Source organism: Eumetopias jubatus, unplaced genomic scaffold, assembly GCF_037043125.1.
Source record: "Eumetopias jubatus isolate StellerSeaLion01/CBP00866 unplaced genomic scaffold, mEumJub1_p1.0 scaffold_17, whole genome shotgun sequence".
Taxonomy (NCBI): domain Eukaryota; kingdom Metazoa; phylum Chordata; class Mammalia; order Carnivora; family Otariidae; genus Eumetopias; species Eumetopias jubatus.
The window spans coordinates 44,593,948-44,617,961 of NW_028274823.1; the positions used below are offsets into that span (position 1 = coordinate 44,593,948).

General features: G+C 50.2%; 1 protein-coding gene across 3 annotated transcripts in view; it reads left to right on the plus strand.

The window, feature by feature from the left end:
- GRID1 (glutamate ionotropic receptor delta type subunit 1) overlaps positions 1-22,737 on the plus strand; it is a 711,804-nt gene extending 689,067 nt beyond the window's left edge. For all 3 annotated transcript variants that reach the window (XM_088019784.1, XM_088019785.1, XM_028098786.2), the window contains 3 exons: positions 5,090-5,256; positions 11,596-11,836; positions 22,277-22,737. In XM_088019784.1, coding sequence (XP_087875910.1) covers positions 5,090-5,256; positions 11,596-11,836; positions 22,277-22,705 — 837 coding nt within the window. In that variant the 3' untranslated portion in view covers positions 22,706-22,737. The remainder of the gene's footprint in view (positions 1-5,089; positions 5,257-11,595; positions 11,837-22,276) is intronic.
- Positions 22,738-24,014: the final 1,277 nt, after the last annotated feature.

The window sequence follows — 24,014 nt, forward strand, 5'->3', positions numbered from 1 at the left end:
CACTCACACAGCCAGCAAGTGGCGGAGCTGGGATTCAGATCGATACAGTTGGAATCGAGGACCCAGGCTGGCCCTGGTTTACCATGGACATTCATTTCCCTTAGCAACCAAAGCTCTCTTAAAACTCCATAGTAACGGTAATGTAATATTCCATCATTTGATACTATCATTTACCCAGTTGATTCTCAAGTGTTGAACATTTAGATTATTTCCAATGCTTGCTAGTTTAAACAGTGTTACTCTGAAAATCGTTGTACAAACGTCTTTTCAGAAACTGAATAATTCCTTAGGATAAATCCCTAGGGGTGCAATTGCTGTGTATGCACATTTTAAGTGTTTGAATCGCCCCACCAAATTGCCATTCCAGAAATACCATGCCAGCCTACATACCTACCAGCAGACTGTAAAATTGTCCTTTTCTCCACAGATGGTCTGGGTTTTCGCTGTGCATCTTGTGAGTTGGTACAGTGCATAACACAGGTGTGGGTGTTAGCCAGGGTTCAGGCTGTGCACGGCAATGCATTGCCAGTTTGTGAACGTGACCATGGGAGCTAAGACTTGGGACCTGTGAGAGGGCCAACCTCTGCTTTGTTGGAGTGAGAGGTGGATGCAAGGAGAGGCACTGTGTGTGCTGCTGGATGGTGAACGCCCATGAGGATGTGTCGGGTGTCCGAGGAGTCCCCGATACCCTGACAGCCCCATCCAGAGACAGACGGTGTGGGTCCCTGTGACATCCATCTCACAGAGTTTCAGCGGTTCCACAGGCCACTTCTGTTTGCAAAGCTGGAGAAGCACAGCTCTGAGGGCTCTGTCATCAGCAGCATTGCCCTGGGAAGGGCTCAGCGGGCAAGGACAAAGGGAGCAATTTCCTCAGCCCTCCCCTCCCCAAGTCCAAGGGGAGAGCCTGGGCTTCTTTGGCGCCAACACGACAGGGACCTCACCTTGACCTGGCTCTGCCATTCACGATCTGGGTTTTTTGGGGCAAGTCACTTTCTTTCTCTGAATCTCAGTTTCTTTGTCTGTAGAAGGGGATTAACGTTGGGCCCTTCACAGTTACACCAGGGATGGAAAAGGAATTGGGTTTCTGAAGGTCCTGGCACCCAGCAGGGACTCTCCCCTCCCCTGTCCCTGGCTCTGTAGACATCTGATTTCCTTCAGCGCTTCCTTTCTGATAACATCTGTGTTTGATGTTTGCAGTACCAGCATTCTTGTTTGGGGGAACAACATGGTGGCTTGGCCCTTTCCAAAAGCAGTTAGAATGGCGTAGAAGTGCATAATGAAGTTCTTGCCTCTAAGGCTGCTGTATCTGAAAGCTGGTGCTCCCAGGGAGTTCTGGGAAGGACGGAATCAGTGGTGCAATGAAAGGCAATGCAATCTCATTTTATTATCAGTGTGGAGCAACGGAGAGTGAGTCAGCCAATATCCCAGCTCACTCTTGGCTTTGTTTGTGGTGCCCCAACCTTTCTCCAGCCATAGAGGCTGATCCCATTCCCCCAAGTGTTGGGGAGGGTACTCTAAGTGCTGGGGCCAAGGACCTCATGTTTCCATCCTTTTCCATTCCGTAATGTTCCAGCGTGTGTGCAGTGGGGCAGAGTGGACTTCAGGGAAGGGCTTGGGTCCCGTTTACCAAGAGGCTTGCCGGGAGATAGGTCAGGGGTGGCCAGTCTACCTGCTGCTATCCTGACGTCCTGGGGATGGAGATCCAGAGGCCTTTGACGTTCTCTAATATGGAAGGTATTCTTTTCCTCCTTTCTTCACATCTTTTTATTTTATGTCTGAACCTAGTGCCTTTCCTTTTTCTTTTAGGGAAAGGAGAAAATGAAACAAAGCAAAATGTTTCGATGCAGCCCAGGGAAATAAGGGTTGTATATGGGTAATGTCTGGGAAATTGGAGAGCTGTGCTAGGTGTCTGTGTTCTGTTGATGGGAAGGACGCACAGGGGAACAAAGATCGGACTATGTGGTGTGTGGTAACAGAGACTGTGTCACAGGATTAAAGAACCTTTAAGCAGCTTGTCCTAAGAATCACTAATACCACTCCATTATGTAATAATTCTATCCATCTTCTGGCATATTACATTTCACACGTCTACAGAACAGTAATAATATTATATCCATCTTATGGTTTTCCACTACTTTCCTTTTGTATATATAGGCTTCTGCATATACATATATTTCTGCATATACATATATCTCTGTATATATGTATACAGACGCACACACGCACACACGCATGTGCACGCACACACATGCACACACACCAAGCTTTGTGGATAAGCAGCACAGAATGAGAAGGTGGATAGGGGCCCATGGAAAACCGTTTCTGACCCCATGAGGGAGAAGCGTATCTTAGAATTTTGGAGGGGCTGTGTGGAGCTCATTCTACATAGGGACAAGAGGGTCTATATCAGGGGACATAACCATGATGGACGGGGTGTTTGGGCTCCTTATAGCTGGCATCTGAAATGTTCCTGAGAACATAGCCAGACAGAAGAAGGCTTCTGTGTCCTATAGGGTCTGTGACCCACCAGGAAGATGGGGGGACATCTGCAAGGTCCAGAAAGTTTCCCTGGGAAGCCTAGGGAAGGTTATGGTGCTGCATTTTACTCAATATGGGGCTAAGAGGAGGATGTAGGAAGCTCTGGGATGCTGAGGAAGTGAGGCAGGGGTGTGGGGAAGGGAGGTTATTTCATAAAGATAGAGCGCCCCTGCAGCTGGAACTTCCGTATTGGCCCACAGGCAAGATGGGGCACATCGGCCTCTCCAGGTCTCCCTCTTCTGGCATTGTCTAGTAGCTTCGGGACCAGCCATGTACTTCTTGAAGCAGACATGGGAAATATAATAGTACATTTAGTCCCTGTTTACAAATGGGGAGATTGAATGTCTCAGGTCACTCGGCAGCTCAAGAAAGAGAACCACTTTCCCCTCTTTTCTCGACTGCCTTCCTGGTTAGCAGGGGTTTGCGGCTGAGACATTGTTAGCATCTTCTCAGCTTAGGCCAGTGAGACACTAAATGCTTCCTCCATGCAACTGCGCTCACCTGTCACTGAGCCCAGAATGGAGGCACCCATGCTTGTGGCTTGAAGGAAGCAAAGTGCCCCCATAGAATGGTCATGTCAGGCTCTTGTCAGAGTCGGTTTCCTCTCACTGGAGGCCAGCTTATTTCCTTTTCCTTCTTGGCACATCACTTGAAAGGTAGAAATGAACCTGATCTTAATTCTTCCTTCAACATGACATGCCCTTTTGAAATCGTACAAATAACAATGTCTGATTGTCATGTTGAATTGCGAGCATGGATGTGAAATGCTCCAAAGTCAGACCGAAGCAAAATATTAGGTCGTAAGTCAACATTTTGCTGAGAAACTCAGATACTAAGAGGTTGAAAATTTATATCTTTTCGTGAGGAAACTTGTTTGCCAGCAGGAAAAAAATTTCAAAGACTGTTATATTCCCATGTGGAGGGAGAGAGATGAGTGTAATTTTGCAACCAGGGTCAAAGTCCTTCAGGGACTTCTGAAATTGGCTTGGCCAAGGAATGAGGCTTTGATGTCATATTTGGATTGCTCCCTGAGGTAAGAGTCCACGGGTGGCACGGGTGCGTGGGTCAATTCTTACAAGCTCCTTGGGCAAATCTGTGTGACTGGCTAGGAGCAGCCTCTTCCTGCCAGGGGGATGCCACACTCTACCCACAGATCCTTTTGCTGGAAAACTTTTGAAGAGAAAATGAGCCGTTTTGGCCCATGGGTGCTTTGGGTCCTGAAAGAAGTAAAATATTGACTACCTTCATCTAAGCAACTATGGCACCCTGTGGAAAGTTGCAGTGGACATGAAGACTGAGCTGACGTGAGAGAACAGAACAATGCCCATGAAGACATGGCAAAGCTTCTACCTTGCCATCATGGCCTCGTGTCTGCCATGCTTCAGCCCTGCCACTAAGCCCAGACCCAGGCCTTCCAGCACCTAGTGTGAGCTGTGGGAGGGGGGAAGAGTGGCAAAGAAGCGTCTGTGTGCTCACTATACAATTAAAACCAGGCACTTGGCTACATTAAGAACTTTATGCTCTATTTTAAGCCGGTCAAGTGACAATGTCTAGTTTGCATCTCCTTCCAAGAAGCAAAGCAGCTCACATTTCTTCTGAGTGCCCAGACTCCAGGCTAAGTCAGAATTAAGGCTCAGGATAAAATTGAAGGTCTGCTGTGGATGGGTGTGATGGAGTGGGACTTCAGCGTGACCATGGGCAGATTTCTGATGGGATAATCTGCAGCCATTGCATTGATACAGAAACCTGCTCCTGTGTGTAAGGGTGTGTGTGTGTGTGTGTGTGTGTGTGCACGTGCACTCCCGCACACATGTATGCTTGTGTGCCTTTGTGTCTGCACATGCATGCATATATGTGTGCATATAAAAATGTGTGTATGCATGTGTGTATGTGTACATGTTTGTGCATGTTTGTATGCATGGGGACACTCTTGTGGGGGCAGTGAAAGGCAAGTGACAGAAACGCAGCCTGGCACTGTAATAATCAGGACCCTGTCCTTGATGTGTTCTTCCCTATGCATAGCAAGTTTGTGACTTCGTTATTATTAAGTCATGGCCACTCGGGGTCACTAAACCTAGGGCCATCTTCCACGTTCATCCTAAGCAGGGTTCAGTTGGGTTCTAAGTAGAAATACTAAATGGGGACTATTATGCTCTCCCCCCCAAATCTCTGATCAGAAAACCTCAATTCTCTGGGTCAGCCTTTCTGCACTTTCCAGGGTGAGCCTGGTAATCTGAGAACTAGGTCCCTGCCACTGTGAGCGGGAGGCTAGCTGGAGAGCCCACCTGCTGCTGTCCTTCCCCACCTCTCCGTGTGATGTGAGCTGCCCTGAAGCCTACTGGAGGCAGCATCGTGGCCTTTTACATCTAAGCACAGTGGGTGGCATCAGCCGGCGGGGGCAGTTTGTCACCAGAAAATAAGAGGAGAGCTTGCGGTGCTGGCTGGCAGGCAGGGGGCCACGGAGGAGGGTCCTGCAAATCCCACCATGCAGTACTCACCGCCGAAAATGGAGGTAGGCGTGCCTCACTTCATGGTGCTTTTGATCTTTCAGGCAAAGAAGGGGAACTATGCCTTTCTGTGGGATGTGGCGGTGGTGGAGTACGCAGCCCTAACGGACGACGACTGCTCCATGACTGTCATTGGCAACAGCGTCAGCAGCAAGGGCTATGGCATTGCCCTACAACATGGCAGCCCCTACAGGGACCTTTTCTCCCAGAGGTAAGCACCACCAGCCGGGTGGGGGGGTTGGCTTGGAGGATAACCTTCTTTTAGGAGATGAGAGCCCACACAAACTTGTTTCTTCGTCACGTCTCCTCAGCCCTGACTGTGTGCCAGCATGCACGGCTCCCACCACCCCATCTAGTCCCGCGCCAGCCCAGGGTAAAGAAGAGCAAGTATGTGGTCCCTTCCCATGAAGGTGCACAGTCTCGGTAGAAGCTGTGACGTGGGCAGGGGAGCCGGCATGGGGCAGTTGGTGCAATGGAGAGGATTTTCTAGAGGTGGAGGAGGGCAGAGGAAAGAAGCTGACCAGCTCCCCCTCCCCAGGAGGCCAGGGGGGACTTTCCAGAGGAGGTGACACCTGAGGCCTAAAGGATGAGTAGGAGTTAGCCAGATAGGCCCAGTTCTTGAAAATTAAGTGAATAATTAATTGGATCTAACAAGGGCCCGATAAGTACTTATTATTATAAGTGAAAGAATTTCTGACATTGGCTTTCAGTGGGAAAAGTCAATGTGGGAAGAGTCAATGTGGAGTCTTGAAAAGAAGTGTGGTCAGAGAAGCAGTTGACCCTGTCTTCATGGGCACATGGGCTGAGGAGGGCAATGCTATCTGCTGGGGCAGGCAAGGGACCTGCCTTCCACTGCAGAGTAGACAGTGGCTCATGACCTGCCTCCTCCTCCTCCCCAGATCAGCTTCCTGGCAATTAATACTAGCAAATGGTAGGTGGAGGGGCTGGGAAAGTGGGGAGGGGGGCTGTATAGGGGTGGGCATTCTAGCCTAAGCAAAGGTACATGGATACCCTCCACCAGAAATATGTCTAGTGTGTATTGGCCTTTTTAGTTTCCCATGCAATTTGCTGGTGGGAGTCCATCCCCGGTTGAGCCCATTCTTCTCGGGACACCGGGGCATGATCCAGTTTCCAAGTGCTCAGTGTGAATACCTGGCCAGCTTCCTTGTGAAAAATAGTCTGTCATCACCACCGCACTGTTTCTGCCAGAGAAACTTACCTTAGTCTTTGACTAGGTGTCTCGGCCTTACCAGATAAGGTAGAAGTGAGGAGCGTGGGTCAGCTCAGTGGCCTTTTCCCGGTAGCCAGCCTGCTACCTGGGGCTCCCCTTCCCAAGGACATCTGTGCCTTGGGCCCACCACTCACACATGTCTGTGAGGTGACATCCTGGTGAGTGAAGAGGGCAGGACTGGGGAGCGCAGAGAGGAATCCCTAAGGACAGGCTCTGCCTTTGTCCACCGAAATCCAAAATGGTAGAGGTGTCCAAGTAGAAAAAGCTGGCATGGTACCCAGGCTTAGGGTCAATACCAGTTGCCTGGTAAACACAGGCATCCCATCAGTAAGGATAATCCATTTGGAGGGTTGAGAGTGGTTAGAGAACCTTCGTTTAACGCCCTGAAGCTCAAAGAGGGTCACTCAGCCAGCTCCTGGCAGAGTCAAGGGGAGAATACAAGTCTCTGAGTCCCAGTCCTGTATCCATGTTGTTGTCGGGTCTCCAATCCCTACTGCCTTTCTTCTGCTACCTTCTAGGTGTGGGTTGGGGCTTTGTGATCATGAGCACCTGAGCCTAAACCCCATCAGGGACAGGCTGAGGACGACACCCTGTGACCCATCCATTCAGTGGCTTGTTTGCAAAACTCAGAAAAGGGGTAGAACTAATTAAGTTAAATGAGGCTTTTGGATTTTTTTCTAGAATTTAATCAAGTATACATTCTGTGCCTCCCTTTGCTCCCTGGAGCAGAGAGACGACCAGGGAGAAGCAGGGATAGAGTTTTATCAACTGTTCCAATTGAAGGCATGAGGAAGGAATGACTTCTGTCCAGGATGTGTAATATATTGGTGTTCTTGAGGTGTACCCCAGTTGGTTTTCTGAGATGGGAGGCTCAGGGCATTCCACACACCATCAACCTGTGAGCACCTTTCTGGGACAGATGGTAGGGGAGCTGGTGGAGCCAATGCAGCAGCAGCATAATGTGCCCCAAAACAGCAGTTGTAGAGGCACAGGGTCCCCAGTGAGGGAAGCTTAGGGTCCCCATATACTTGGGCTGTCCAGAGATCTCCCAAAGTCTGCTGACGTGATTGTTGGCACACTGGGGAGAGGAGGGAGCTTGCTTCCCAGCTGGATTGTTCAGGGGGTCAGGGCAATAGCAGGCTCAAACCAGATCAGGGGGAAACCTGAGGATATTCAGCCCAGAGCAGGCGATGAGCGGGAAGAGAGTGGTTGCTCACTTTCAATATTGTAGGGCTTTCTGGGTGCAGAAGTAATCCCATGTCCTTTGTGTGGCACTAGAGGGCAGTGGACCAGGACCAGTGTGGCGGTGTGGGGTCCCAAAATTCAGGCTTGCCCTGGAACAGGCCTGTTCATTATCTATCAACTTGCTGACCCTGAGGTTCTACTCAAAATTTCTCACAATAGAGACTCTGTTGGCTGCTCCCCCAACTCCAGCAGTGACCATAAACAAAAGTGCCTGGTCCAATTTCCTGGTTATTCTGGTTATTACTCTTAGCTTTCATGAGAAGGCCGTGTGCTCTATGACTCTAAGTAAATGTCCCCAGTGGGCTGTGCCTGTCTCCAGAATTATCATCACCTGCCTCTATGTTGCAGCCCCTCTTGAGCTGGAAGCATCCCCCCTCCCCCACCTGGGCAGATGGGTCTCTACTTGGAGGGAACACTCAGACCTCGGGTTGCCAACTTACCGTGGCCAGTGGTTCTTCAAGAGGCTCCACTGTATGGTTCCTACAGAACCATGAGCTGCCCCTAGTTGGGGCATGCCTGAGAGCAAGAAGGGGGCAGATCCAGGAAGCAATGCTCCATGCCATTTACAGAAAAAAGGTTTTATATAAATAGATCCCAGTCTTATCTGGAACTGCTGTAACTTTCTTTCCCTTAGTCCTGGGAATTAAGCTATTTCCTTGAATACAGACACGTTCCCTTGCTTTGGCAGAGGACAGGATCTATAGGCTTCACCTTATAAGTGTGTATGATAGGGGTTGAGTGCTGTAGCCTGTTTGTGGACCATGGCATGCAAAGCAGGCATTCAATAAATGTTTAACAACTTAATAGCCATTTATGGAGCACCTACTGTGTAGCAGTCTCCACAACTATTGACCAAAGGAAAGCACCTGCAATTATATCTGTCTGGAAAAATAGAACGACTGGCTTCAGGAAGTGGCTGTTATCACTCCAGCTTACTCACAAGCAGGAGTATAGATTATTCTGGTGTGCATTAGTTTAGCCTCGTTCTAAGACTCATTTGGTGCCCGTGACTTGTTTTATCTTTCCTCTGTTGCTTACATATTTAAATTTTCCTTTTGATTTGTTTGTTTTTATTTTATTCTATGTTTTCCTATAAATTGCCTTCCATTCTTCCTGGGATAATATCAGGCATAAAAACTCATACAGTTAAAAGGAGCCGGAAGAAGGCAAGCATCAGCAGAACTTAGCAGCCTGCCTAATGCTGCAGTCAATGAGCAGAGGAGTAGAGGAATCAGACCCTACAGCCATGCTCTGGCCAGAGTCTCGTGGTCCCCTAGACCAGAATGTAACTCTCTGAGAGCAGGCTAACTGCACTTACCAGCCTGATGTTCTGGAAAGAGCATGGGTCAGCATGACCCAGCTCTGAAGAGCAGCCTTGCCACTTTCTGATCGCTACTGTGGGCCAGTCATCTAGATGTTTAGCCTCAGGTCTTTAAGACAAAACTGACATTATAAGAACTACTTTACAGGCTGTTAGGAGGATTAAAACAGTGGAAAATGATCAATCCCTACTATGTTCTCCATGAAAGGCAGCGCAGGTCAATACTGGACAGGCTAGGGCTGTTGGTCAACATGGGCATCAGGCCATGCCACTGGAAGCAGCTTTTAGGGAGCTCTGATTACTTGCCAGATCTTGAGCTCAGGGGTGGCCATGTGTCCCCTCTTTTCATTTTGTCACAATAACTCTGTGGTAGGAGTTACCATAATCTCCGATTTTAGTAATAAGAACACTGAAGTGGAGAGGTTTCCTGACATGGCTAGGTGGTGGCAGGTCTGGGTTCGGACTGATGTCCATCAGAACAGCATCTGCGCCAATGCACACAAAGCTCTGCAGTCTCTCCTTGGCCAGCCAGGAGTCCACCCACAAGGCTTCCCACAGCACTGAGATCCTGCATACCCAGCCCTGGGGTCCTCTACCTGTCGGGAGGCCCAGCTTCCTTGGACCTGCCAACAGAGACTTAGACAATGGCCTTTCAGTATGAGCCAGTGGACAGATTCCCTAACGTGTCTAGAGCCACACAGAAATAGTGGGACACTGCAGCTGCCCAGTGAATCATGGGATGTGCCATGTGAGAGGTCTGTGGCACTCAGTGGCATACTGAGCCCAAGCCCAAGCTGCACAAATGCACATGTCAATCATGAATTTGTCTCAGTGACCAAGCCCCTATGTGCCCTGCGGCATTTTAAGTCTTTTGTGCCGACTTGTGTCCTTGGCACTTAACAGACATTATCTCATTATCTCACCATGACCATTTTAGTTTAGATTGGTTTTCACGATTCAGTTAATACATTCATTCGTATATTGATACAACAAACATTCACTGATGGCCCAAGTTGGGCTGCCACTGCACTTGCTCAGGAGAAACCATGGAGAGTAACACACAGCCCCTGTCCCGAAGGATGTACTCATCTGGTAAGGTCGTGGGTCTGTCTTGCAACGATGAGACAGCCAAGGTTAACAGGGGCAAGTCCCTTGTCCCGTGACACTCAGCTGAGATCTGGTGCCTCCCTAGCCTGCCCTTTGTACGGAGCCAGCCTCTTCACAGCCCGTCAGAGATCATGTGATGCTGGGCCTATGATGCTGACAGGTCAGAGGACCCCCTTTGGACTGTCACCTCCCCTCTCCACCACTCTCAGCTCATGCATGGTCACAGCACTCAGCCTCAGCCTGTAGTCCCAGCTGACCTGCAATGCAGGTCCAGGGCAGAGACTGCTCAACTGGCCAGTTGGAAGCGAGCTTCTCCCGGCTCTAACAAACCACTGCTCTTGAAGTGTGCACACCTGGAGGGCTCAGAGCTGTCACCGCAGGTGTAATCACCTGGCCATCTCCCCGTGAACCCGGCTGAAAGAGTACCCTCTGCCCCAAAAGGAAAAGCTTGGGTATGAGGAGCCTGGGGATTACCAGCTACTACTAGCTCACTTGTCCAGACCCCTGGATTACAGAGGGAGTCCATCAGATACCACCACAAAGGAAGACCACCATCCAGACACCTACATGGGGAATACGGGAGCAGCACAGGTTGCCCCACCTTGGCGAACAGGATGGAATCCAGATTCCTCTCACACCCCCTCCGAGCCCACATTCTTAGCTCTTCCTGCTTTCCTGCCTTCATCTCCCACCACGCTTCTCCTCCCCCCGCCACCCCTCAGACATACAGCACCAGTAGCTGAGACCAGACTTTCAGGCATGGCTGTAGTCTCTCCTCATTGAATGCCATCCCTGCCAACCACAAAGTGACTTTGGCAAGATGCTTTACCTCCCTGTGCCTCCATTTCCTTCTCTGGAAAAATGGAAAAATGGAAGGAACCATCCGAAAGGGTTGACATGAGAATTAAACACTACTTTTCAAGTGCTTAGGATATATCCTGGCACCTAGAATGTGCTAGGCAAGTATGAGCTGTTTGATGACTGACCTTCCTTCAGGTGTGTGCTCACCCTGTCCCCTCCTTGATGAGGTCCTCCCTGTAATGCCCCAGTCTGGACCACCCTCCCCGTGCACCATTTCTTAGCACCTCTATCTTCATATCATAGTATTGATCACAGCCTCTGTCTCTATATTATTGTTTCAAAGTCCATGTGTGTGTCTCTGGACCTCACCCACAGCAGTGTGAACATTGTACATAGCGCAAGGCAGATACTCCTCAAGTCAAATGAATGAATGAATGAATGAGTGATTTGGTGAATCCTAGTTGGAGAGACTTACATTGTGGTTATTGAAGTTTGAAAGAAAGCATTTTTGTAAGTCCATGGTCTGAGTGTTGCCTCATCCAGTTCTCTATTTTGCCCCTGATCCCATGTGAAGGGTCCTTATGTGCTTTGCTATTGAACTTTATCCATGGGCAGCCAGACAGGGTGGGAGGGAGCACTGAGGCTTTTAAAGAGGAGAGAGACAAAACCGGATGTGTGCTGTGGGAAGAGCACTCTGCCTGCAAAGTAGAGAATGGGTTGGGGAAGGGGCCAGCTGGGGCAAAAGAAGAGCTACCATGGCTCAGTGTTGGCTGGGGGAGGGCCAGTGTGCTGGGGAAGGGGCCAGGGTCCCCAGGCCAGGGGCTCACATGGGTGGTATCTTGCAGGATCCTGGAGCTGCAGGACACCGGGGACCTCGACGTGCTCAAGCAGAAGTGGTGGCCGCACATGGGCCGCTGTGACCTCACCAGCCCTGCCAGTGCCCAGGCCGACGGCAAATCCCTCAAGCTGCACAGCTTCGCTGGGGTCTTCTGCATCCTGGCCATTGGCCTCCTCCTCGCCTGCCTGGTGGCCGCCCTGGAGCTGTGGTGGAACAGCAACCGGTGCCACCAGGAGACCCCCAAAGAGGTCTGTGCCCCACGTCCTGCTTCCCCTTTCTGCAGCTTGGAGACAGGAGAATCCCATGGGCAGGGGTTTCTTCCATTTAGTATTTACCAGAGTCACTTGTGTGCACACAGCCGTGTTTTATGCGGGGGGCGGCGGGGGGAGGATGGTGTTGTTGTTTCAGTTTGATTTTAAAGCAAGAGAACAAATGGAGGGGATGTTTTGATGCTTGAACGGAGGGCCAAGGCACCAGCCGTGGCCACTAAAGTCCTGTATCTATCTATAGAGCGGGTACAGCATGAGCAGCGCCAGAGAGCCCTTCCCTACCCTGCCCCGCCCATGTGCCTCCCTGACCTGGAGAGAACAACTGTAGGGTAAGAGAGGAGACCTCCTTCCTTCCTGGTTCTCTTGGCTTTCACAGCAAGGGCCACAGGGCTCTGCTCTTCCAGCATGCAAGTAGGGACCGGCCCTCCCATCCTCCCTTCCTCCCTTTCCTCCCTCGTCTTCATAGGGCCCAGCCTTGCCCTCACCCCTCCAGGCACACCCAGCACCTGGGGAGCTGGGGAGCTGGGGAGCTCCCAGGCTCTATCCGGACTCCGGGTCCTGGCACACTTCCTGCCTTATGTGTGCTGACCACGAGCTGATTCTGCCCATGACACTTCCTTCCATTGGGTTTGCTCTTCTTCAAGCTCATTTTGTTTGTTTGTTTTTTTATATGAAGCCTTCACTGAGGCACCCTGGAGTCAATTCCCCGAAGGGAGGGTGGCAAGGAGGGCCATTTGGCCATTTGGTATTCTGCCAGCAGAAACCTGCACACGGGCATGGAGGCATAAGCCCAGCCATAAGCCCACGTGGTAGGGTTGCCACTATGTGCTACATAGACCTCAGCTTCTTCTGAATGATCATCAACCAATCATGTCAGTAACAAATAGGTGTAAAGTTCAAACAAGAGGCAGCAAGGTAACCAGCCCCAAATCCAAAGAGGCAGCGTCGCCATGGCCACCATCTCTGCAGCCTAGAGAGACTGGTTGGCCACAGCCCATAAATCAGTCTGTCATGGAGCCCTTGGCCGGGTGGGGGTGGGGACAGACTCTCCATTCAGCGGCTTTCTGCCATCGCACTTAGCTTTTGCCAGAAGGACCTTGCCGTTTGACTCAGTGTGTTGGAAATGTTGTGGGGACTTCCATCTTCCTCTTCTGCCTTCTGTGTACCTCCCTGCAAGGAAGTGCCAAGTCTGGGTCTCCCACAGCCTCCTGCTTCTTCTTTTCACCCCTGGGCCACAGGAGAGAAGGAGGGGTGAGACTTAAGGGAAAGCCACCGAAAGGAATGGTTAATGGTTCTGCCTGAACTTCTTTTGGTAATGGAAATTTTTTTTTTTTTTTTATGAAAAAGTCATGGGGAGGACCTGTGAATTATTCTGATGAGTAGTTTTAAGGAAAGGCCACATATATGTCCCGTTACCAGCCTGCTTCTCACTACCCAAGGCCATATGTACAGAAACATCCAGAGTATACCCAGGGTAGGGTGGCCCTGGAGCTACTCCCAGGGGTAGAGGACCAGATCCCATTGCATCCACTCTCCATTTGTTGGATTTGGGTTTGGGTTTGGTTTTTCTCCAAACCCCATCAGCCATAGCCAGATTTCCTCTGTGCAAATGCCCTTGCGTCAGGGGAGTAGGAGAGGCTCTCTGGGTGGGTGAGCATCTCACCGTCATGGAGGCGCTGACCTGGGATGGCATGGGCAGAGAGGGTGCCCAGGCTCAGCCTTCCAGAATGTCCCTTGTGAGCCAGGTGCAGAGAGGCCATTCTTCTTTGCACTGGGCATCCTCATCTGCTTCCAGTCATCATGTCCCTTCACACTAAACGGGTTTAGTGTTTAGCGGGCAGCCCAGAATGAATGATCACTGTGTGTGTGTGTGTGTGTGTGTGTGTGTGTGTGTGTGTGTGTGAGAGAGAGAGAGAGAGAGAGACAGAGACAGAGACAGAGACAGAGAGACAGAAAGAGACAGAAGGACAGGCATTGGGATTGATTGTTGGAGAGACATCGAAGGCAGAGGTAAAAGAGAGAAACGCAGAGAAAAGACCAGGAGACCAAGGAATGACCTAGCTACGAGGAACAGCTCTCTTCTCGCCAGTAAAGCATCCTACCTTCTCTTCTGCTTTCTGCATAAGCCCAGGATCTCAGGCACAAGAGGAGAGGATGAAATACATTGGTCCTGCCTAGAAAATGTGGAAATTTCTGCCCCTGCCACCAGCCTGCTTCCAGGTAGGAATGAGGACCAATGAAGAGGCATAGTAGCCGCCTTTCCTCCAGCTCCTTCTGGTGTTGCTAAGAAGGGTTGCATGGTAGAAGGAGATATCCCCTCTTTTTCCTATTTTTATGGGTTTCTGATTTTTTTTAAAGATTTTATTTATTTATTTGACAGAGAGAGAGAGAGAGACAGTGAGAGAGGGAACACAAGCAGGGGGAGTAGGAGAGGGAGAAGCAGGCTTCCCACAGAGCAGGGAGCCCGATGAGGGGCTCGATCCCTGGACCCCGGGATCATGACCCGAACTGAAGGCAGACACTTAATGACTGAGCCACCCAGGTGCCCCAGTTTCTGATTTTCAAATGAAATTTCTCCCTCCCTCTTCTTCCTTTCATAAATATGCCTGTAGGGGCATAACCCGTGTCCTCAGGGATCTTGCCTCTCCAGGGGCAGATGTGGCAGAGAGGTTGACCAAAGCAGTCCTTAATGATCAGGACCATTCTCAAGTGAGCAGAGGGTACTATGGATGTACTGAAGGGTACCCAGCCCAGCCTGGGCGTGGTGGGGACACAGGGGGGCAGGGGTACTGGTTAGTGAAGAGTTCTTGGGGCTTGGAGTGTTAGAAGTCAGTGTTGAAGGGTTGGTACAGATCTTAGAGCTGGAGGTGAGATCGGAAGTTTCGGCAGGGTGAACAGCATGGAGGTAAATAGTCCCCCCCCCCCACCCCCGCCCGGAGCTCTGGGGGCTGGAGTGTCAGCATCAGCAAGGGGATGTGAGTGGAGGAGGCTGGATCAAGGAGCAGGGGCTTGCTCTGTGGGACCTTGGTGCCAGGCCAAGTGGTTGGGAACTTCGTCACATAGGGAATAGGAATCAGGAAGGGGTTGACACAACAGGATATTAGAAGCCTATCTTTGAAACCTTCCACAAATAATAACGGTATTTAATCCAGAACCACTTTGTGGTACTGGTTGCCTGTATTTTATGGAGCAACATTTGCAATTAGGTGAGAGTGTCTGGTTAATCTTAGAATGCTCCATTTTGGGGCATTGGCCATATTTCTTAAGAGCCAGAAAGCTGTCTTTGGGTGTCGTTCTGGTTGTGTTTAATGGCTTGTGCTGAGATGTCTTCAGACATCTAGTCTGAAGACACCTACTTGAGGAAGAATAGTAATGTGCATTCAACCCCTTAATATTCATGTGGATTTGGGCTCATATTTTTTTCTAAGGAATCCAACTATTATGTAGTTACCCAGTGCAGGTGAGCGCAGCAGGCTCTGTGCTTGCAGTAAAGAGCTACCCCCTAGATTTATGGGGGAAGGCATTGCTCGGAGAATAAAATATTCATGAAATAAAGATGAGAGCCGCACAAATGGGAGATGACATGAAGAGTGAGGGATGAATCATCTGTCGCTGGGCTGGGAGCTCGGAATGCTTGTGCTGCCTGCCGTGCCTGCCCTCCCCCAGGCCCTGCCTCCATGGCAGACAGGAGCCGACGGAGGCCAGGCAGCCATGCAGACTAGCAGCCCGTGGGCCAGCCACTTTCTGCACAAGATTTGTCCCAAGGGGCACTCCCTTTGGCTCCACGCCCTTCTCTGCCTCCACTCCTCTGATGCTTCTTCAACTCCACGGAGAGATTTTTCTCTCCTGTACCTCCCCCGTCTTCCTTTATGCCAACCTCACAGCATTGCCCTGAGGTTCAACGAAGGAAGGTATGGAAAGGGCCATAAACAGCACCTGCCCACGGGACATGCTGGGTGAATGGCAGCCCAGGCGCTACTCCCTCCCAAGGACCCTGTGCTGGGCAGTCCCGGGCGTGGGGAAGACAAGTCACATCTTATGGCACCTTGTCTGTGCCAGGAAAAGTACACGTCTTCTTACCTGTCCTGATTCTCTGGAGGAAGGCATCCTTCGCCTTGGAAAAGGAGGATACAGAAGTGGCTGGGACAGAACTGGAATACGAATGACGTGTCTGCCCCTGGGCTTTCCATGGGGTGTGTGCAGGTGCAGGGGTTCCTACCTACCATTTTCTGGAGGATTTGGGGGATGAAATGTGTAAGCTGGGCTTCTTCTGGAGCCAGGATCCTGGCTCCTAGCTAGGCGTTGACATCCTCTGAACCCCAGTTTCTCTCTGCCGCTGAAAACCGAGCCTGGCCCAATGGCTACATTGCCGAAATCACACCTCTTAGCGTGAGGGTGAAGATAGTGACTGTACATTGCAGCCCTTATTCCAGGGCCTTCCAGCAGGAAGGCAGTGAACGCTTATCATACCCCAGTGTGGACCTCACAACGGGTTCAGACACCACTCCCCTCTATAAAATCTCCCCTGCTCACCTCCATGGGCTGCCTGCCCTCCCTGTATACACACTCAAGCAGGCTGTGATTCCAAATTGCTGAGAATGGTTTACCTGCCTGTCCCTGCTTGGAGTCTGCTGGCACTTCTCCACCTCTGCATTCCCATCAATTAGCCCAGTGTCTGGAACAGCGGAGCCTCTCGTTACGAGGTGATGGATCTAACTGAAGTATTGAGTACCTTCTATATGCCAGGGGCCAAGATGGATGCTTTACCAAGAACATTAGCTCATCTGGTAGTAGGACCTCAAAAGTGTTTATCGAATGAATGAACCAGTCTGGGCTCCTATAAAGAAAACGTTATTAATGTTAAATTGTTGTGTAATCATTGCAGCTGGATCAGTGGCTTTCAATTCTGGCTGCACACCAGAGGTGATTAATCCTGGAGCTTTTTAGAAATACAGATGCTTGGGTTCCATTCCCCAAAGGGTAGTATTGGGTAGCTCTGGACAACTCTAATTTCTAAAAGCTCCACAACGCCCTTCTGATATCCTGCCAAGGATGAAAACCACTGGTCTACACCATCCTTCCAAGGGGAAATTGGGAACATACAGCGTGGCATAGTGGAAAAGAGCCCAGGTTTTGGAACTGGGTAGATGTGGACTCTGATCCTGACCCTCTAGTTACCATGCAGTTGTGTGAGCTTGAGCAGATCTCTTCACCCCTAGCCTTGGTTCACCCCTTGTATACCTGCTGCTACCACTTACGATGGAAGGTGTTCATTAGCTCTCTCCTCTTTTCGCCTTCCCCTACGAAATGTATGAGTGAGCCTACTGGAACTCTTTCTCATGATGCTCTGAAAACTGCCCAGCATCTCCTGAGACCACTTCACTAACTGTTGAACTTTGCTCTTACCCAACCACTAGTCTCAGACCTCCAGCCCAGCCCTTTGGGGCTGGGCAAGTCTTTGAAGCAATTCTTAAGAAGATCATACTGATGGGGCGCCTGGGTGGCTCAGTTGGTTAAGCGACTGCCTTCGGCTCAGGTCATGATCCTGGAGTCCCGGGATCGCGTCCCACATCGGGCTCCCTGCTCAGCAGGGGGTCTGCTTCTCCCTCTGACCCTCTTCCCTCTCATGCTCTCTGTCTCTCATTCTCTCTCTCACAAATAAATAAATAAAATCTTTAAAAAAAAAAAAAAAAAAAGAAGATCATACTGATGGTATTTCTTCCAGCCATTGGGTCTCATTTACAGCCCAGTTGGTCTCAGTGGTAGTGGGAGAACACTTCTACAACCATCCCAGTCAGGTGTGAAGTCCCTCATCCTATTTCTGTTCCATCCCAACTTAAAGTAAAAGCCGTTGGACACTAAACAAAGTCTGTTCTAACGAGTCCCATGTGTAACCGGCTGTTACATAGATGATAGTTTAGTTAATTACCGTTTTCCAGTACACTGAATTATTTCCACGTTGGTGAACAGCGGCTTAATTACAGAACTTTATCTCTCTGCAAGACAATGCCTGGGACAGGGTCCCCAGTCACCTCGTTGGTGCATCTGTCATCATGTTTAATATGAGGGGAGAAACGTAGAATTCGGCCAGATTCATGGATAAATGCAGTCTGTGAATTTTATGTCATATTCAGGGATGTTTGACTAGGTCAGTTACCTACAGTAAATTAATGGAGACAGCAGCAAGTTTCCATGCGGTTGAACACCAAAAACTTGAGATAATGAGGATGTAAACTGATGTAGTTCACATAAAAAAGTCCATTATTTGAATTTGCATAACATAATAGAATGTCCCATTTTGTCTAAAATATAGATAATTATTCAAATCACTCCTGCCTCTTTCCTTGAGCAGGCGGATTATTTCTGCCTCCTCGTTCCTTGGCCAGGGGCCATGGGAAATGACTTCGTGTGTGCTAAATCTGTGGCCCCAGGTGACCCATGATTATGGTTCCGGGCTTTACCACACAACGTGGTTTTCTCCAGTTCTCTGCACTTCGGCTCTGACCCCTAGACAGCGGCGGAAGCAGGCAGCTGATGGACGTCGTGGCCGACTCAGAGCCAGACTACATGTGTTTTCAGGGGGGCGAGGCATTTTCTTTAGTTCTCCTCATTTTGCTGTCTGGTTAAACAGTCAGATATGGGCAGCTCACCATGGCACCTTGTTCCTCCAGAGTTTGTGTTGGAGCTACCAGCAGTCATAGAATTTGAATAGACTGAGGTCCCGCTGGTGCGGAAAGCGTGAATTACTTGACTGCCATTTGGGGTGGGAAGGTCTCCCTGGAAAGTCTGTTCAGTTGGTGCGGACATTGCTCTGGCTCCTGACGTGGAGCGGTTACGGGCTCATGACTGACCTCAACTGGAAGCCGATACCCCCCGCACAGCTTTATAGTCCTTCTTGGAGCTGCTTCACTTGTCCTAAACTTGAGGCACGAGAAAAATTATTTGGATTGAGGAGACTATTCAAGCTCTTTCCTCCAAAAATACTGATTCTGGGGTAATTGAGCTGTCCCCACACCTACACTGGGCTGGCTTTTATTCTAGATGCTTTGGTATTACCAGATCAAGTCCTCACAGCTGTGATTATTATGCTGTATCCTTATGCTGTATCGGTGCCTATAACCAACCACTTTGAGAATCCTACTCTCTGAACCTCTTCTCCCTCGTACTTCTCTCTGGTGAACGATTTCATCTCAGGGACTTCTTTTGCTCACATTTTTCTTCAGAGGATTTTGGGTGGTTGGTCTTCTCCCAAAGCTCTCCTTCTGTTTTGTGTCTGTGGCATTAGGTAGAGAGGGCTCCTTTCACTTGGTTCCCACTCTCAACTCTCTGCCTCCCTATGGCCTGCTTGGGCAGGAAGTTCCCCTTTCTCTTTCTCTAGACCCCAGCAAAATGGGGAGCATCTTCCTGAATACTTTTCTGAGAAAAGAGGTCATGCCCTTTCTTCTAACTGGTAGAGTGAACAGGGCTGGGACCAAGATGCTTGCCTTCCACTCTGAATTAGTCCACTCCTAAACTTGACTTCTTTCCATCCCCAAAAGGATCCTTAAAGCCCTGGAAAGAAAATCTAAAGGGGGAAAAGGTGAGATTGTGTAATAACCAGTTCTTCTCATTATCCCAAGTCCAGTGGCCATCGGTTTTCCTTCGACGGAAACTGAAGGCTCTGCCAACAGGGACACCCGGCTCATCCAACCTTCTACGAGCTTTGCTATCTGCAAAGAGAAGGGAGGGTTATATTATTAAACCCCAAAAGTGTCTGAAATTCTCTCTCAACTTCTCCAGCTTCCAGGATCTCTGATACTTGTTTTGTGTCCTTCCCATATTTTGAAATGAAAACAACCGATAGATACAGATATTTATTAACATAGCCGTGGCACTGACTTTGGCCAATGCAGATGAAAGAGCCGTATCAGCAGTTTATCTGGGGCACATAGCAACCATGAGAAGTCTGGAGAAGCAGGATGGGTGGTGGGCAGGAGTCAGGCTTGTCCAATCTCTTGCTGGGGGGGCAAGAGATAGGACAGTCATGGAGCAGAAAGTTTGTTGAAGTTCTACTGCTGTATTGGAAGGACAATCAACTGTTTTCTGTCTCTTTTTATCTCTTTGTTCAGGATTCAGATTCAGTCCTATTGTCCTTACTTGCATCTTAGCCACAGGTGGGCAGGGCACCTGCAAACTGTTATCCAGGGACAAAGAAGTAATTCCCCAAAGCTCACAAACCATGGTCTTCTTAGGAAGAGATAATTGATGCATTGTGGCCACAAAACAGCCAGAGACTAATATAGCAATTAAAAAAAGAACTATTAAAACTAGTTTCATAAGCAAAAATAAAAACAAAGCAGATAAAACACAGAAAAAAAGGCAAGGTTGCACAGAGCGGGATCCACATGCTGTAAGGTAATTAAGAGAACTTGCATTTGGCGTCTTGTATTTTTTACAAACTTAAAAGAGTCTGTGAAAGACAGTGCATACATCACATTTAGTCAGGCTAAGTAAAGGCCTGTTACTCTCCAGCCACTTTCTCCAGTGTCACCCATGACACTTGCCACCCATGACACTTGCCACCCAGAGGCATCCTCAACTTGGAGCTGGTTTCCCCGCATCGGCGAGCTGAGCTCTGCTGTGGGGGGTCTTCAGATCTCTGGAATGTCGGCTCTGCCCATGAGGCTCTGCCAGCGATTTCTGATGTTTCCTTCTGGGACACAGAGCCACGCCCCATAGTATCTTCCATCCTGGAATCAGTTGGCTTTCTTATTCTCAGCTTTGCTCTTGGGCCGGGATGAGTTCTTTACTGTCCTATGGGGGTTGTTAGTTTTCTTTTTCTGGGTAAGGTTCTGGGAAAGATGGCAGGTGACCCACAGAAGCCAACCTCTGTCTACAGTCATGAACTCGGCAGAGGTGTGGACAGAGCAGTGGCCCTGCCTTCTCCACGCCAGGGCACACTGGGAACAAGGAGTAAACTGCAGAGGCAACTTCCTTGCTCGAGGAGGGCTGGGTTGAGACTTCATGGGGGTTAACCACCCATGAGAGAGGGGTGTTCATGCCAGCTACTCAGGGTGGCCTCTTCCTGGGAAAAATCCTCTCCCACTAGCCTCCTAGGAGCTCAGAGCCTCCACTGGAATGGCCCTTAGATTTGTATGGTTCCTTCTTTTTTCTTTTGAAAGTGCATTCGGGGCTTCTACATCGTGTGGTATTTCTAACCACCTTACAAGACAGGTTCCTACTGTATGGATGTCACCATTAGACAGCTTGTGCGTGGTGTTCTGTCTCAGAGCAGAGCTTTGACATGGCATTTCTCGAGGAGTTTGACCTCAGGGAAGCATGGCAGTAGGCATGACCTTGCCTGGCACACTGGCACTCATGCTGCCTGAAAATGGGAGTGAAACTTTGAGCACCTCATTGAGGAGCTGGCATGGCTCCTCCGTGGACACCTGGTCTCCCGCCCCACCTCCTTGGGGGGAATTGAGCAAATTGAGTACATCCTCTGTCTTCTAGGGGCTTCCAAGCAGTTTGGCCTCCTTGATTTATTTTGATATTGTAGAAAAAACACCAAGTTATTTGAAAGGAATGATTTTTGTTCTGTTTTCTTCTCTTTCTCAAGCATACAAACAAAACCATTTCCTTGCCACCATTCACCATCTGGAGAAAGAGTCAAGTGTAAGGGTCACCCATCTTGGCGGTCTCAACCCTCTTGATATCAGGAAAGTCACCTGAGCCCTGAGAAATCCCTTTCTTCACCATCCCCACCATCTTCCTCATCCAGGAACCAGCCCCATAAGCCTTGGATACAGGGGAATGCCTGCTTGCTGACATCTCTGGGCATTTTGCACGGGGAGAACGGGACTTTCAGGGTCAGCCAGGACTTCACTTCCTACATCAGCCTTCCCAGGCTGCCCCTGCCCATCACAAGGGCTGTGTTTCCAGGGAGGCCACTGACCTTCCTGAACCCAAGCCTCCTCTTGTGGACGATATGGATGATCACACAAGGCTGTCTGAGCGCCGTGAACTCTATGGCAAATACATGGGCGCCCACCAGGGGCTCGAGGACCAGTTCCTTTTATTCCCGTGGGAACTCCTTTATTTTTCCTTTTGTCTCTGCCAGTTCCTCAAGGCATCTTCTCGCAAAGGTTGCCTCTGGGTGTGACAGGAGTTCTAAGCAGAGTGAGGAGGGGACGCACGTGTCGCCAAGGCCTGCTTGCTGGGTCTCTGCTACCTAGGGGCAGCGTCCTAGGTTACTGGTTCCCCAGATAACAGAGGGTCGGCCATCCAGGTGAGGGGGTGTGGTGGGAGGACCGGGGAGATGCTCACCCAGTGTCCAGCAGGCTGAACAGGCCTGGGGTCTCCAGGCCTGCCAGAGTTTGTGGAAAGCCAGCCGTGGCTCATCTTAGGGCTCGGCCTGACCCTCCTGTGTTTTCCCTCCAGGACAAAGAAGTGAATTTGGAGCAGGTTCACCGGCGCATGAACAGCCTAATGGATGAAGACATTGCCCACAAGCAGATTTCCCCAGCGTCCATTGAGCTTTCGGCCCTGGAGATGGGGGGCCTGGCTCCGAGCCAGGCCTTGGAGCCCACGCGAGAGTACCAGAACACGCAGCTCTCGGTCAGCACTTTTCTGCCCGAGCAAAGCGGCCACGGCACCAGCCGGACACTGTCATCGGGGCCGGGCAGCAACCTGCCGCTGCCCCTGAGCAGCTCTGCCACCATGCCCTCCATGCAGTGCAAACACAGGTCGCCCAACGGGGGGCTGTTCCGCCAGAGCCCGGTCAAGACCCCCATCCCCATGTCCTTCCAGCCTGTGCCGGGAGGCGTCCTTCCAGAGGCCTTGGACACCTCCCATGGCACCTCCATCTGACCGCGCCGCCTGCCCTGCCGCCCGTCCATCCACCCACCCGACCAGCAGAGCTTTTTAATACAAGAAAACACCCACACAAACCACACACACACGTGCACACACACACACACACACACACCACAGAGACTCTTTCATTTTTCTTGTACATACGTGTAAATAATGACAGAATGGAGTGGGGTAAAAGTGTATTTTGAATATTCCCAATTTTCGAAGTCAGTAAAAAAAAAAAAAACACAAAAACTGTATGAATGACTTTGTAAATTTTGTTCTATATGAATAAAAAGGCAAATTACTTGTGATCATTCTGAAGTGCCAAAGAAGCCCCCTGTTCCTGGGCCTTTCTGAAGGCAGGAGGGGTGATCAGATAAGGAGCCCCTTCCTGCCAGGGGAGAGGGGAAGATGAGCAGCTATTCCCTTTAGAGGAGCCCCAAATGCTGCTTGTTGCCATGTCCCATGGTTTCCTGCCACGTTCCTCTGCTCCTGGCCCTTTGTTCCTCTTTAATCCTTTTGGGTAGACCAACAGGGAGCCAGCATTGGCGTGACCCCAGGCCACTCTGCTATAGGGTGATCAGCTGTTCCTGTCAGCCTGGGACTTAGGAGGCTCCTGGGACATGGGGCAGTCCTCTTGGTCACCCACCGCATGACACCGTGTGCTGTGGGCCCGAGAGAGGCACCCCCAGTGAGGCAACCGTCTCTGGGAGCTTCGATGCTGACATGCTCTAGGGTCATACTATTGGCCTTGTTTTTTACTTTCTTTCCCCAGTTAGAAGAATCCACAAGTGATAGAATATGGGAAAAGGCAGATAGGCCCCATCATTGGCTCTGGAGGCTTGGCAGAGTTGGGCTTGTCCTTGTCCGTGGGAGTAGAGAAATGCTAGGTGAGGTGTGTGGGCCAGGCGAGATGGTGAGACGTGAGGCTAGGGAGAGGGAGAATATCCCTTTGGGTTTGTGACCTGTAGTTTCAGGTCAAAGGATTCTGTTGGAGAAGTGGAGGGATGTACCCCAGGTGAGCAGACCAGTGCTCTAGGTGATGGCTAGTGCTGGGAATAGATCAAAGGGACCATGTTCATTCAGAGTGGAAGGAGCCTTGGCTCCTAGAGAAGGAGCAGCATAACTTGGTGTGATGCGAAGACAAGTAACTCATCCCCCAGGGAAGCAGCCCCAAAAGTGAAAGGGTGTCTCCAGGTCTAAAACCCTGCAGGCAGTCTGCCAAGGGGCCAGAACCCAGTCCTCACTTACTGCTTTGCCCCCTTCTCCAGACCAGAAGCCCTCACACTGAGAGCCAGCCCATAGCAGGGGCCCCTCCGTC